Below are 16,248 nucleotides of genomic sequence, written 5' to 3' on the forward strand. Positions count from 1 at the left end.
GCAAGTTCTGAGAACTGGGACTGTGGTTACTAAGGGTCCAAGCTTTGTGCAACTAGAGCACTGCTCAGTGGAATATTGTAATGTTTGTAAAATGACTTGTGCAGATTTCTCTGCTTCTACTGACACCTGCTTCAAGTATTTCTTTTTATTTCAATTTAGTTTAGTTTAGTTCTCTATTTTGAGAGAGAGAGAGAGAGAGAGACAGAGACAGAGACAGAGAGAGAGAGGGAGACACCAGGGGGAGGACAGAGAGAGAGAATCCCAAGCAGGCTTCATGCTGACAGTACGGGGCTTGATCTCACAGACCGTGAGATCGTGACCTGAGTAAAAATCAAAATTCAGACACTTAACCAGCAGAGCCACCCAGGCACCCCTCAAGTATTTCTATTTAAAACAAAAATTTTTATCATGGTGTCTTTTGTGGAAGGTACTAAGCCAAGTCTTAAACTGTACCTCATTATGGGGAACTCACCTATGCTTTGCCTGACGTACCAGCCAAAGATAGAATCCACATCGCCCGAAATGAAATCCAGAATAGAGGACTGGGTGAGTTCAGGGGGTTCTTATGTTCCAGGCCAGAGCACGCGTGCCCATCTTATAACACCCCAATAAGTTCAGGAAATATTCCCAGCTGGTGTGGCAAGGCTTACAATCCATGTTTCCCAGGCAGTTTCTGGTTTACTTGATTGGTAAATATTTACTGATTCATACTATGTGTCAGGCCTTGTGCTGAGTGCTGGTGATCCTGAGCTAAGTCGGTACCTGCCTTTGAGGACATCTCAAAGTTGGTGGGAGACAGGGACTGGTGGAGGAACTGTAGAGTGTGGCCAGTAGGGAGATAGGCTTTGGAATCGGGTTGCCTGCGGGGAGCTCTGGCTCTCTTAAGTCATGTAAGTCTTCTGCACCTCTGTATTTTCATCTGTAAAGTGGAGACAAGGAAAAAGTACACTTAATCAAGTTATTGTGAGAATAAAATAATGCATGATAATTGCACAACCCTTGGGGTACTCTAAGGGTCCAATAAATACTAATTATTATTACTAGTGGTTTTTGTTTACCTTCCCTTTTCCTCTGCCTTCTGAGCTGCTATGTATGTATGTACGTAAATGTGTGTGTGTGTGTGTGTGTGTATACATATATATATATTTTTTTTTTTTTCCAAACACAATTGTATTATCATCCCAATGGTTTAGTTATAACTTGGGCAGCTTGGGTGCAAAGCATACTGGGTAAAGTCAGGCTGGGTGGGAGGCATATACTTGTCTTGAGCAGCCAGCCCACTTTCCCTTCCACCTGCTAGGGGGTCCAAACCTCTTGATGTCCTCCCAGCCCTGTTGGACTTGGCCCTAGACCTAAGGGGCCTGCTTGATGGGACCTGAGGCCCAGTCACTGGATGGGCTTAAGAGGAGGCAGGGATCCATGGGCTTACTAATCTTCTCAGTTTATTCTTCTCAGTATGTTTGTTTGCTCCTTGGGGGAGAAAGAGGAGGTATCTGTTTAAACAATCTCTAGAAATGGAAGTTATTTTAAGCCCATTCTTAAAGAAAACCAGATTCTTCTTTCCCCAAAGGCGCCCCTGTCTGTCCTCATCTCTGTGGCTGTCACCCTGGAAGGCAGCTTCTGCAGTGGGGCAGGCTGGAGTGGGTTTGGCCTGAAAGCAGCAATCGCAGCTCTGGGTCCCAGGATCCTGGTCCACCCTCTACCACAGAGCTTTAGGCAGAGTCAGTGGCTCACAGCTCCCTTTCATCTTCCTGTTGCTCATAACCAGCCCCAGAAGTCCTTGCTTGGGAAAATTGCCCTTCCTGGGTCCCAGTGTGAAGGCTGTCTCCTTTTGCTCTCTGCTCCTCTCTGTCGACGTCGTCTTCTTCTTCTTCTTCTTCTTCTTCTTCTTCTTCTTCTTCTTCTTCTTTTTCTTCTTCTTCTTTTTGTATGTGTGTGTGTTTTGGTTTTGGTTTTGGTTTTGGATTTGGTTTTGGTTTTGGTTTGATGGGTGGCCAGAGTGGGAAGCAGTAAAACAAAGGAGTTAAGTGTAGACTCTGGAGTGATAGAGATAACGTTTCAGTGTCAGAGCTACTCCTTTTCTTCCCTGAGTGATTTTACGTCCTTGCATCTCCGTTTCCTCATCTATAAAATGGGGACAATAATAATGCTTGTTCAGACACTTGTCTTGAAGAGTAAATTAAACAACTCATGTAAAGCACTTAGCACAGTGCTCAACATGTGGAATGTACTCAATAAATTCTAGCCATTTTTACAGTAATTACTGTAGGTGTTCAAGCGTTACATGGGGGAAGGGAAGCAAAGAGAACTAACATTTTTGAACATTGCTTTATGCCATGTGATGTCCTAAGTCCTTCACATTCACCATTTGATTTAATTATCTCATCTACCTTATATGGAAGCTTCTATTATATTTTTACAGATAAAGAGATTGAGGCTCAGAGAGGTTAAGAAATGTAATGAAAAGATTAATGTACGTTGTTAAACAAACAAAAAAAAAAAGTCAGGATACCAGTTATCCTGGTTGGGGAGTGACCAGAAGGGGGCACAAGGGAGACTATAGGGATGCTGGTGATATTTCTTATCTGGTTCCTGGATACATGAGTGTGTTGACCTTATGAAAATTCATCAAACTGCATCTCGATATAATTTGTTCATCTTTATGTACATATGTTATCTCAAAAAAATTAAGAAAAAGGAAAAAAATCAGCAGCTGCTTGCCTTCAGCCACACAGATTATAAGCATCAGAGCCAGCTCTTCATGCCCTCCACATGTTAATGTGCAAGCCTTGCTGGCCTGGGCATTTTCTTATGCTCAAGGCTCTGATGTAGTAGTCTGTGCCAACCCAAGGAAGCTCTGGCTCAAGGCCTATTCAGGCAGCTGAGGAGGGAGCAGGATCGTCATGGGCCACCTGAAGGCCTGACTCCGCCAGAGCGCATGTCCCTGAGGTAGCTAAGCACGGAGGATGCGGACCCCGGAGGCCTGCCTGGGATGCACCTGTTGGTGGGCTCCAGGGCAGATCATGGGACCACCTGGAAGACGGAGCCCATCAGGTTTGCCATGCTCCTTTCACCCGAGAACAGCTTTCATCCCCTAGCCCAACTGGGGACCCCATTTGCTTCCACTTCCAGGTTCTTTGAGGGAGTTTTCCACTCCTGGCTCCCTGGCCAGCTTCCACGTGTCCACTGGGGCTTGGCTTCTCTAGGTCTCCTTTCCGTGAGGCTCATGACACAACGCCAGAGAGACATCCGGTCTCCGCCTGTGCTTCTGGTTGGGGAAGAAGCAACAGAAGTGCAGTTCCTCCTGGGGGGAATGAAATAAGGAACCCTCAGACCTGTCAGCTGGAGTCCACATTTCTCCCCAAGCGTCATGTTTTTTATAAAGAAACTTAAAATTTTTAAATAGTTTTGGATTTACAGAAAGTTGCAAAGATAGACTGTTCCTGTATACCCCACACCCAGTCCCCCTGATTGCTAACACCTTCAGCGAACATGGTACATTTATCACAGTGGAAGAACCATTATTGGTCTGTTACTATTAACTAAGCCCCAGACTTTATACGGCTTCCACTAGTTTTCCACGAAGGTGCTTTTCTATTTCAGGATTCCATCCAGGATATCCTGTTATAATTAATCATCACGTCTCCTTTGTCTCCTCTACTCTATGACAGTTTCTCAGTGTTTCCTTGTTGTTGATGATGCTGACAGTTTTGAGGAGTACTGGTCAGCTATTTTGTAGAATGTCCCTCAGTCGGTCCATGATGCCTTTCCCATGATGAGACTAAGGTTATGTGTTTTGGGGGAAGAAGCCCTTCTCATCGCATCATATCAGAAGCACATGCTGTCAGCATGGCTGGTCAGCAGTGAGGTGCGTTTTGATCACTTGAGTAGGGTGGTGATGTATCAGGGTTCTCCACCGCAAAGTTACTTTGTCTATACTTTTCTTCTTTGGAATTGAGTCATGAAATGCAGCCCACGCTCAAGCCCCATCCAAGCTGTTCTTAGTCATCGAGTTTATCTGATGCAAGGCTTGTAAAGCATGCACAATCAGCTCACTATTTGCGCAGGTAGAGATATACAAGTTCCAAGCCAGACGCCCAGATATCGGCATACAGATAATATAGACAGACACCCAAATGAGTTCATATCCACAAACACAGACACTCATAGGCACAAATAACGCAGATACTAGAGAAATCAATAGTTTTGTCATTCCATTTCTCTTACCAGCCAAGCGATAAATCAACTAGGATTTTAATTAACACAGCTTCTGAAATCCCACTTTCTTTCTAATTCTTAAAGATCTTAAAGAACAAGAATAGAGTATGCCCCCGTGTGAGATGGGAGTGGAAGGGGTGACAAAAATGTGAGTCTGGGATTTAATCAGGCCTCCCGGGAAGGGCCCGGCCCAGAGGCATTTGGTGGCACCAATTCTCTTTTTCTCCCTTCCTAGCTCTTACATGGCTCTTTCAGGTCCAGGCCTGAAGGAAGGGGGTGTGAGTGTGTCCCGCTGGAGGGGTCCAGAGTTTTTCCCTGCCCAGCCCCACACACTTCCTCTGTGCCACGTGCTGGTCCCAGGTGCTGTGATTCAGCAGCTCATAACCCCTATGTTTGGGAGGAAAGAACAGCTGAAGCCTGGGCTGTCTCACCAGGAGGCAGCAGTGTAACTTGCCTTTGTTATTGACAGAAGGAGGAGGAAGGTTGCTAGAAGGACAGAAATAATAGCTGTCCGCTGAAGTGTTTGTGGAGTGAATGCGTCAGTGAGTGAGTGACTAGTTCATTCCTTGCCTCTTAGAAGCTCTTCTGTCAGGTTGCTTCCATCCTCTATCTCTAGAACACAATGATCGTATGTTTGTCCAGCTTCTCTATCCCCTTTCTAATCATGTTAGTTTTGGGGCACCCTTTGAAAGCATTATTTTCAATAAGCGCATACCATCTAGATAGCCGTGTAGCTGCACAATAGCTTACGTAACAACATAACCAATATTTGATAGGTAGGCTATTTCCATTTGCTTCTTCTTCTTTTTTTAAAAGTTTATTTATTTATTTTGAGAGAGAAAGAGAGAGAGAGAGAGAGAGAGAGAGAGAGCAGGGGAGGGGCAGATAGAGAGAGGGAGAAAGAGAATCCCAAGCAGGCTCGGGGCGCCTGGGTGGCACAGTCGGTTAAGCGTCCGACTTCAGCCAGGTCACGATCTCACGGTCCGGGAGTTCGAGCCCCGCGTCGGGCTCTGGGCTGATGGCTCAGAGCCTGGAGCCTGTTTCCGATTCTGTGTCTCCCTCTCTCTCTGCCCCTCCCCCGTTCATGCTCTGTCTCTCTCTGTCCCAAAAATAAATAAACGTTGAAAAAAAAAATTAAAAAAAAAAAAAAAAAGAATCCCAAGCAGGCTCTTCAGAGCCTGACATGGGTCGTGAACTCACGGACCGAGAGATAATGACCTAAGTTGAAATCAGGAGTCAGACGCTTAACCGACTGAGCCACCCAGGCGCCCCTCCATTTTCTTCTTATTGTAAATATCATCTGCTACTGTGCCAGACTTCATTGCCTGTTGTTTGTCTGGTCATCTGCTCCCCAGACTTCTGTGCCTGTCTTATTATCTGCAAATTGGAGATAATGGAAAATAAGAGGGGTTAAGGTAAGTGAACACAAGAAACAGTGATGAGCGTAGAGTAGATGTTTAGTCAACACCAGATGGCCTGAAACGGAAACCTTTGGAAATCGTGGAGTGTTGACAGCCATCGTGGCGCTGTTCCCGGCTGCAGGCTGCACCTGATGCAGGTGGACTCGGTCCAGCGCTGGATGGAGGACCTGAAGCTCATGACCGAGTGTGAGTGCATGTGCGTCCTGCAGGCGAAGCCCATCAGCCTGGAGGAAGATGCACAGAGTGACCTCATCCTGGCCGGCGGCCCTGGCCCCGGAGACCCCCTGCAGCTGCTTCTCAAGAGGGGCTGGGTCATCAGCACTGAGCTGCGCAGGATCGGGCAGAAGCTGGCCCAGGACCGCTGGGCACGCGTCCACAGCATGAGTGTGCGTCTGACTTGCCATGCCCGCTCCATGGTCAGCGAGTACAGCGCTGTCAGCAGGAGCTCCTCACAGGAGATGGGCCAGGTCAGCTGCCCGGGGCTGGGCGTGCGCGGGCACTTGGAAGGGAGGTACCTTCTAGAAGAGTGGGTGTGAAGTGTGTGGAGTTTGAACTTTTCCTGCTCCAGGGCCTCCTCCTCCTTCCAAAAATCAGGGAAGAGAGTGAGGACCTTTACTGAGTACCTACCATGCACTAGGCATCGAGCTAGGTGTTTTTGCACACGTCTCATTTAACCTGTACTGCATGAGAAGCAGACATAACCACTGTGAGAAGCCATACAGTGGTTCAGTATACCCACTTGAATGTCAGACTGTCTGGGTTCAAATATCAGCCCTGCTGTGTGACCTTTGCAAGTTACTTACCTTCTCTGTGCCCCAGTTCCATCACCCTAATGAGTATAATAATAGTATTTTTTTTCATAGTTGTGTTGTGAGGACTAATGCATTAAAATAGTTGATGAAAAATATTAGTATTATTGTCCTCACTTTATACATGAGGAAACAAACCCAGAAATCCTAAGTACTTTGCCCAGAGTTACGCAGTGAGTGGTGTAAGAAGAATTCAGTCTAGGTTTTTCTGATTCCAAACCCTCTGATGTTGAATCTTTTCCAAGCCCATAGTGAACCATTGAAAATCCCCCTCTGGCTTTCACTTCCCATCTTAGTGCTTTACCCTTTTCCTTGTCCCACTTTACAGATAGTAAACTTCTATTCATCCTTTGAAGCCCAGCTCAAATGTCCCTTCCTCTCTGAAGCTTCTTAGATCCCCCAGCGTTAACTAAGTGCTTGTTTTCTGTTTTGAGCTCTCAAACAGCTGATGATGGTGTCTTTTGCCATCCATACGACACTGTGTTACAGTTTATGTATCTATTTGCAAAATCAGATGATTTGATTCTTCATCTTTATACCCCAGAAGGCCCCATATAGTTGTTGATCTTCAACCAATGCTTGTTGAATTGAGTAAACTTGGTCTATTTCTTCTACAGATTGAGAAACTGCTAATGGAGAAATGCTCAGAGCTCTCAGCGGTCACAGAGAGGTAAATCTGGAAGCTGGGTAAGACTGGACAGCCTGCCTTCAGGCACAGGAAGGGGCTGGCATCTTCTTCCAGAGGGAGAGTGAAAGTGGGAAGGCCTGATGGTGGTCTGAGAGTTTCCTTTTGCTGACGCTTATCAACAACCTTGAAAGACTCCCTTGGGATTTTCTGCCCATTTTAAGGTCCAAGGAGAATGTAGAAGAAGAGAGAGGCCCAGGCATAGAAAGTAAGAGGATTATTGAGGGCTGGTAAAAAAGAAAAAGGAAAAGGTTTCCCATAGCTTTGGGAAGCCCCCACTCTACCCCCAAAGTCAAGGCCAGGTGAAAGCAAACACTCACACCCTGTACTCACATACACACAGACAAGGATTTCACAGACACGTACCTGCCCATACACAGATATATAAACACACACTTGTGCGTTCACAGAAATACACTCACACTCTTTTCTCTGTATCTCACACACATAAACATATATACGTTTACACTCAGACACATACAGACACTCAGCCTCACATGTATACACACCCAGGTGTATGTTAACAGTCTCCCTTACTTTTTCCAACCCATGCCCTGCAAGAGAAACATAGGGCTTGGCATCCCCCAGCACCCCCAGGGGGTCTTTGCCCTTCCAGTGGAACATTCTCAGGCCAACAGGGGTAAATTTAAACCTGATCCACCCCATATTCTTCTTGCCTGGGGAGAAAATTTTTAACTTTTTTTTTTGGTTGGTTTTTTAATTTGAGAGAGAGAGAGAGAGAGCAAGTGCGAAAGAGGGGGAGTGGGGCAGAGGGCGGGAGAGAAAAAAAGAATCCCAAGCAGGTGCAATGCTCAACTTGGAACTGGACAAGGGGCTCGATCCCATGACCCTGGAATCATGACTTGTGCTGAAACCAAGAGAAGGAGGCTCAACTGACTGAGCCACCCAGGTGCCCCTAGACAGCCATTAAATTTTTTTTTTAATGTTTATTTATTTTTGAGAGAGAGAGGCAGACAGAGCATGAGTAGGGGGAGAGGCAGAAAGAGAGGGGGACGCAGAATCCGAAGCAGGCTCCAGGCTCTGAGCTGTCAGCACAGAGCCTAATGCTGGGCTTGAACTCATGAACTGTGAGATCCTGACCTGAGCTAAAGTCAGATGCTCAACCAACTGAGCCACTGAGGTGCCCTGAGATAGCCACTTTTTAAAGGTCACAGGTATTGCCATACACTTTGAAAGTGAGCCCTGGGCTCACTCCTCTCAAGGAGAAGCTCAGAGGTATGGATTTGATCACTTTCTGATGGCCTTTCTTCCTAGGAACATGGACTGTTAGGTCCCATTTCTGGCCAGCACTTCTCTGAACACGAGGCGGCCAGAGTACAAGCAAGCTATTGAATATTCCATCTCTGGCTCCCCTGGAGCTGATGAGTTCTTCCTAGGTTACTCACATTACCACCAGGCCTGCGACAGGCCCAGATCTGACTTCTGCAATGGCTCTGAGCTGAATACCTGCCCCTTCCAGTGGTCCACTCCATGGTTTCTTTTCCCCAGGTGCCTCCAGGTGGAGAATGAGCACGTCCTGAAGTCGATGAAGGCCTGTGTGAGTGAAACCTTGAGCACACTGGGCCAGCACTTTGGCCAGCTGCTGGAGCTGGCCCTGACCCGGGAGGTACAGGTCAGTGCAAGCTGGGCTGTGGGGAGGGGCACTCGTGTATGTAGCCTGTAGGGGCGGGAGTGGAGGGGGGTGAGGCACTGGGCCCTATCTTGGAGGACACCCTCTTCAGACCACCAAAGTGAACTCCAGCACCTAGCAGACAGGACTGTCAGAGCTTGAAGCTTCCCCAGTTAGCCCAAATCTGCATGTTCCAGATGTGAAAACTGGTGCCCAGAGAGGGAAGAGACTTACCCAAGGTCACACAGCAAGGCTGTGGCAGAAGCTGGCATTTCCCAGCTGCCCTTTCAGTATTGTTCCTACCACCTTAAATCTTCCCTGTGTGGTTATTGCCCACAGTACACAATATGGATGCATATTGTCCTGAAAGACTTAGGGCACCTGCAGGGAATTAGCCAATTGCAGACGTCCTGGAAATAGAAGAGAATCTGGAAAGGTCATATAGTCCAGCCCCTACCTTTAGTCAGGCTCCTGCTTGATTCTAGAAAAACGAGGGCTTTGGAATCAGACAGACCTACGTGCAAACTGTGGTTCACAGTGAGACCTTGGCCAAGTTCCTGAACCTCTAAAAGTCCTCATTTCCTTCATATATAAAGTGACCCCCCCCAACCCCGTCAGAAGTGAAAGGAGAGGATTAAGCAAATGACATATGGAAAGAGCTTAGCACATAGTGTGAGTTAAATATATGTTATTTCCCTCTCTTGCCTTTTCCTATTGTAAAAGTCTCCCAGAAAAGCAGATTGCATACGGTTTTCATTATGAAAGGTATTTACATGTTATTTATAGTTACAGAAATATTGTGTTACATATTTGCCATTCTTTTCCCACCACCAAATAAAAGCCTTCCACAAATAGCAAGTCCCTTCCCATATCAGCTTCTCTCTAAACTCAGCCTCTCTACGGAGCCCAGAGGCTTCCTTTTTCTCTCTCCTGTGTGTCTGGCTCATTTTGCACAGGGTACAGGTTCTTCCAACCTGGCTCACCTGCTGGTCAGAGGAGCTGGCCCCAGGCATTCTGACCCTCCCAACCCAGAGAGTCTGCAAAGGCCACTCTGTCCGAGGAGCCTGGGATGAGGGGAAAGATGGGGTGCTGGGGCTGACGCTTGAAGTCGATGTGCAGATGCTGACCGTCACGTACAGGGGCAGATGGTGGTGCCAGCTGGGGCCGGCATTCCAAACTGAGTTCTCGAGTTCCAGAGGGACCCTGTGGAACATGGGAACATGGGGCCAAAGTGGGTGAAAACGTCAAGGGAGCGATGAGCGAGGATATGGAAGGTCGTAGTGGGGAGGAGAGGAGCCTGGAGGAATTTTTGAGCAGGGCTGCAGGTGCCTATGATGCCTTTTTTGCTACTTTTGTGCCCTTTTGCCTGGCAGTACCAGGGTTAAAGAAAAGGGCTAAAATTGAAGAGTTATGTTGGAGTGTAAAAGGTAGCCAGGGGGGTTTGGAAGCAGTCATTCTACCAGGAGGCAAAGGGGGAGGGTGTCTTTTCTGTGGTCTGGTGTCAGAATCCTGGGGGGAGCTCCCTGGGCTGTCAGGAACCTGGACCTTTTGTACTATGTAGCTGATTTCCTGGGGGTGCTGGGTCCGTTCTGGTTTTTTCCTCATCCTGATCTTGTTTGCAGTGGAATTCCTAATCTGGTCCTTCTGCTTCCATGGCTAAATCCTGCCCATCCCCAGGTCTGACTACCTGGGTTACTGATGCTTTTTGCCTGCGAGCTGAGCCCAATCCACAGCTCCTCTCTCAGAATTCGGTCCCTCACTGGCTTCCCTCTCCTCATCTGTCCTGCATTCCTCTGCATATTTGTTAGCTTCCTGATAAGCCCCTTTTCCTCCTCACATGCTCTGTGGGGTCCTCTGAGCCCTCCTATGGGTTGGGCTTGCTGTGCTTATAATATTTTTTGGCTGATCTTTAGCTTCTTTTTACATTAGAATGTTCCCATACAGGACAGTAGTGACATAAGGAGATACACTGGCTGAAGGCAAGGTGATTTGTGTTCAGTGGTATAAGAGTGTGTTTCTCAAATTTGTGACCCAATACGGTTCCCTAGGACGTTAATAATTATAGCAGGATCCTATATTGGGGGTGTCTTGACATAAAGGGAATTAAGCCTATGTCCTTAGATTGAGGAAGTCTTCTAAAAGGTCCTCACACATTCATGGTATTTCTTGTCTGATCTGTAGCTTCCATAGACAGAGATTTGGGTTTGTTTTGTTCATGGATATACATCTAGTGACGAGAATAGTACCTCTTATCCAGTAGGCCCTCAATAAGGATTTATTAATGAATGGATATGAAGCAGTATATTCCAAACTTATGTGGACGCAACAAATCTTTTTTATTCTTTAAAAAAATTTTTTTTTCCATTTATTTATTTTTGAGACACAGAGAGAGACAGCACGAGCAGGGGAGGGGCAGAGAGAGAGGGAGACAGAATCTGAAGTAGGCTCCAGGCGCCGAGCTGTCAGCACAGAGCCCGATGCGGGGTTTGAACCCATGAACCGTGAGATCATGACCTGAGCCGAAGTCGGACGCTTAACCGACTGAGCCACCCAGGCACCCCAAATCTTTTTTATTCTTAAAGCACTTGTTCACTTACTCTGGGATGCTGGCGTTTCAGGAAGTGCAATTTGGTAAAAGCATCGTTTGTACTGTGGAGGCTCTCGAGCAGAGGAACAGAGCTCTTCCTGGCCCCCACCCCTACCCCCATCACACACAGAAATAATACATGATAGAACAATGCTTACAAGGAGGGCAGTGATAATCTAGCACACGACTCTGCACTGGTCTCCTGCATCCTGGAATGTTGTGTCCAATTCCAGACCCCAGATGTATCACTGGCAATGATTGGGCTCCGAGGAGACTTCTAAAAGGATGGGGGCCAGGCTGAAGATCAAGATATGTGGGAAATAGTTGGAGGAGGAGAGGATGTTTAATCTAAGGATGGGCACTCTGCTCCCTCCACAGTCCTGTGTTTTGGGGACCTGAAAGGAAAAAGGACCCTAGGCCAGCAGGCCAAATCTATAGGACATTCTATGTAAAAAGGAATTGGGGAATAATAACTCTGCCCTGCAATGGAAGAGGCCACCTTAGGAACTCCCATTCCTGAGACAAGAAAAGTCATGCCCCTGGAGGACATCAGCAGTAGACAAGTGTTTGCAAGACTTCTTCCAATCTTGGTAGTATGGATTTCTATGAATGTCGGTGTTGTGGGATAGTGGACTGAGTGGGGGGTTTGGAGGCATATCAAGGTTCAGATCCTGACAGTGCTACTTACTGGATATGACAACTTGGGCAAGTTACTTCATCTCCCCACCTGTAAGTGGCTTGTTGTGAGGGTGAAATGAGACAGCCCATGAGTAATCGGTGGCACTCTTCTGACTAAGTCAACTGCTTTATTCACGAAAGACTTGCTCTCCCTTAAGAGCTCACAGCATGCTTTGCTAAAGAGCCCGCCCCCAGTCACCTAACGAATTGTTTGTTAAGATAATTTAACTACTTGGTGAGTATGGAAAAATTTAAGGCTTAAATGTCAGGAGGCACCAATAGGAAATTAATGAACATTGATGATTAATCTATCTGGGAATAAAGGATTAGCTATGTGGGAGGTAAGAGAAGACTTAACTTATAAAAATTGATTTACTTTAAAATGACTTCTAAGGGACTCTCTATTGAATAAATTGACTCTCACCTGTACCTTTGAGTCCTTGACTCAGCTTCATGTGGGTAGATGTTATATTCATTTATCTTTTCATTCCATCAATTACTTTTGATTTTAGTTTAAAATAGCACCTTTATTCTAATAAAACTGATTAGGGAATGTAGCTTTGGCTCTGTGGCTAAGCAAACTAGTTAAAACTTTATCTCACAGCTAAATTTCCCCTCCCTGTCCTAGGCACAGCTGGTCAACCTCAGGCCTCACCTGAAGGACAAGCACCTACCTTGTGACAGAGCTCAGACCTGAGGGATACTCCCTAAGAGAAAAGAGACAGGGGCTAAGCTTAGCACACTCAGTTCCTTCTTCCAAACTCATGAACTCATCCCTACCCTCTCAGGAGGATGACACAGGGAGGTAGGGAGTGAAGCCAGCAGAGGCGTGTCACTGAAATCCCTGCACAGAGGACAGTAGGAGTGGGGACCAAGTACTGTCACAGTTCTTGCCCTACTGTGCTATTGGCCTTATCTATTGGGGGCTGTGGTCAGGCAAGAGTGTGCCTGAGCCCCTTGGGGGAGGAGGTCAGCTGCCAGTGGGGAAGTTCTTTCCCACCTTCATGAAGTCATTCTGCAAATAACAACCCCTACCTCTTCACAGATCCTTCTGGAATCACAGTGGGACATTTAGACTCTGCTCCCAGAAGGCTTGGAAATGACTCATGATATTACATTTAATAAATTATCTCTAAGGAGGTTTTATAACTAAAGCTCAAAATTTGCTTTCCTGTTCCATTTCCTACTCTTCAGTTTCTCGCATATATGTTGTCCAATATAGATAACCAGAGGCTGCAGTGCACCTAAATGGTAACATAAAGATCATCTGTACTTTCCAGATGAGAAAAATGTACAAAATGTACAAAAATGTACAAAGATGTACAAAATTTAGAGAAATAGTCTGTTTCATTATTGAGTTCTGTGGGAGAAAATAAAATTAAAGAAAAAAAACCCCAGTCTTTTCCTGTAGGAAAAATTCCAAGTCCCAAATACTTAGGTTAATAGAATTCTCTTCAATTTTCTTCTTCTGCTCATCTTAGTCAGAAGGGTCTCATCCCAGTGTGCGTGTGGTCATGTTACCTTGGGAAGCTACAGTCCAGGCTGTCTCTCCAGCTTTGAGAGGGGTTCCTTCTAGGCTTCTCAATTTGTACTGGTCTTTCCCAACCATACTTGAAAGAGTATGGATACACAATAGTATCACAGCATTACCCCTGCATTCACAGAAAGTGAAAACAGGCCAATCCTCAATCCATTAGGCAGGAATTCCAGGCAACATTTCATGCTGGGACTCTGTCTTAGGGTTGCTGAAGGCCTTAACTTATCTGCAGTTGAACGGAAGAGGGTGGGGAACAGACACCATCTTGACGGCATCCATGGGTAGGATGTCCGTTTAATTCAGTTGTCCATCGTCCACAAGGCTTTGTGATCATATATTCACTGGGGGAAATCATCTACCATAGGTTAACTGTGACATGATGTTTACCACATATGGGAGAAAAATGTCTCCTTTTTCATAGGAGGGCATTTGATACATTTACTTCTTCCTGCAAAGTCAGGCATTTATAATCCTTTTCCAACGACTTGCTTGGTTTGCACACTTTCCCATTCAGCATTTTCAACATTTCTTAATTTCTAGCCGCCCCCCCTAAACACCGTTTCTGCCACCCCAGGCTACATTGATTTGGGCTGCTTGAAGTGACTTTGGCTACATGTCTTCAAACCACTTTAAAGACACTGTATTCTCCAGGTTCCCAAAGATTTTCTAGGAGAAATGCAAACACATATACTTTTAACGGAATCAATTTCTAGATCTCCAATTTTTATTTCTTTCCTAAAAATTATCCTCTCAATAATACACAGTTTCTAACATCCCTTCTATTACTTTCCAAAAGAAGGCCACATTCCCCCAACCCCCATCCCAAATCTTATAGTGCATTGCCCTGCTGTGTAAAACTTTGGAGGATTGGGGAGACCAAAGAAGAAACCTTCATCCCTGAACCACAGACCCATAGGCCTCTGTGAATTATTTCTGTGATTTTTCTTACATATTTCTGTTGAGAAAGGCATTAGAAATTGTGTGTGTGTGTGTGTGTGTGTGTGTGTGTTATTTTAAAGTTCATATATTTATTTTGAGAAGAGAGAGAGAGAGCGCGCGCGCAAGAGTGGGGCAGAGAGAGCGGGAAAGAGAGAGAATCCTAAGCAGGCTCCACACTGTCAGTGCGGAGCCCGATGTGGGGCTCAGTCCCACAAACAGTGAAATCATGACCTGAGCCCAAACCAAGAGTCCGATGCTTAACCAACTGGGCCACCCTGACACCCCAGAAATTGTGTGTCCCCACTGTGGGGATATATAGTAGAATGGTAGTGTGTGTGTGTGTGTGTGTGTGTGTGCGTGTGTGTGTGTACCTGTGTGTGCTTATATGTGTGTGTTGGAGGGGTGGTTTTGAAAGATTTAAATTTATCATATTTCTTCCATCTCTATTTACTTCCAAATTGTGCATGGCTCTTGAGGGACATTTTCCTTTGACAAAGTAAAGAGAGAACTGGTAAGACAAATCAAACACTCAAAATGGCTTTTGGGGCACATATTTAAATGCAAGCAATTCCCTTCAACTATATCTCACACTCAAACCTAGGTTATGTCATTCATCGCAGAGAAAAACATCTTTGAAGACCCGAAGATTCTAAAGGTTAATGATAATGATTCTTTTTTTTTTTTTTAATGTTTATTCATGTTTGAGAGAGAGAGAGCACGAGTTGGGGAGGGGAGGAGAGAGGGAGATACGGAATCCAAAGCATGCTCCAGGCTCTGAGCTGCCAGCACAGAGCCTGACGTGGACCTTGAACTCCCGAACTGTGAGATCATGACCTGAGTCAAAGTCAGATGCTTCACCTGTTGAACCACCTGGGCACCCCGATAATGATTCTTTTAAATGTAGCTGGAATACTTTTGAGAATGACAACATTTTGCAAGATATATTGTATAAAATCCACAGATCCAAGTTTTACATGATTTTTTTTTTCAGATTCGGAGTACATTATTTAAGAAAGCAGTTCAAGCCTATTTTGTCAACACATTTTATGAAATATTTATACTAATTTCCACTTCTTGTTAGCAAAATATAAAATTAATTGCTAGCAGCTGGACTAATTAGATTTAAGCAGTAAATACCTTTTTCCTTCTTTAAATATGTAGGGAAGTCTGATCGTGAGAGCTACTAAAAATAATCAAATGATTTCTGATATTTTTATTCTCAAATTTGAATTACTCCTTACAATGAACACCAAATTTGAATACATATATCCACCTATTTACTGAAAGAATACAATGCCTTTTTTCACATTCCTAGATTTATAATAAATTTGCAATGTTATCTGCCTGTTACTTTGCATTATTAAAAGTTTAGTAAACAGGGGCGCCTGGGTGGCGCAGTCGGTTAAGCGTCCGACTTCAGCCAGGTCACGATGTGGTCCGTGAGTTCGAGCCCCGCGTCAGGCTCTGGGCTGATGGCTCAGAGCTGGAGCCTGTTTCCGATTCTGTGTCTCCCTCTCTCTCTGCCCCTCCCCCGTTCATGCTCTGTCTCTCTCTGTCCCAAAAATAAATAAACGTTGAAAAAAAAAATTAAAAAAAAAAGTTTAGTAAACATATACTAATAAATCAAATTTTATTTTAGCTATTATTTTAATATTGACAGTTTTAACATTTTCCCTTAGAGAGTGATTTGTATAATTATTTGTCAGTGCATTTTGGGGCATTTCTTGAAACACATATCAAAGCA

At 45.3% G+C, this 16,248-nt stretch overlaps 1 protein-coding gene across 2 annotated transcripts in view; it reads left to right on the top strand.

Annotated features, from left to right (window-relative positions):
- INSC (INSC spindle orientation adaptor protein) overlaps nt 1–16,248 on the top strand; it is a 127,428-nt gene that overhangs the window by 53,700 nt on the left and 57,480 nt on the right. For both annotated transcript variants that reach the window (XM_011286732.4, XM_045039004.1), the window contains exons 3-5: nt 5,761–6,106; nt 7,066–7,118; nt 8,643–8,766. In XM_011286732.4, the coding sequence (XP_011285034.1) occupies nt 5,761–6,106; nt 7,066–7,118; nt 8,643–8,766 (523 nt within the window). The remainder of the gene's footprint in view (nt 1–5,760; nt 6,107–7,065; nt 7,119–8,642; nt 8,767–16,248) is intronic.

This window comes from Felis catus, chromosome D1 (genome assembly GCF_018350175.1).
Source record: "Felis catus isolate Fca126 chromosome D1, F.catus_Fca126_mat1.0, whole genome shotgun sequence".
Lineage (NCBI taxonomy): Eukaryota > Metazoa > Chordata > Mammalia > Carnivora > Felidae > Felis > Felis catus.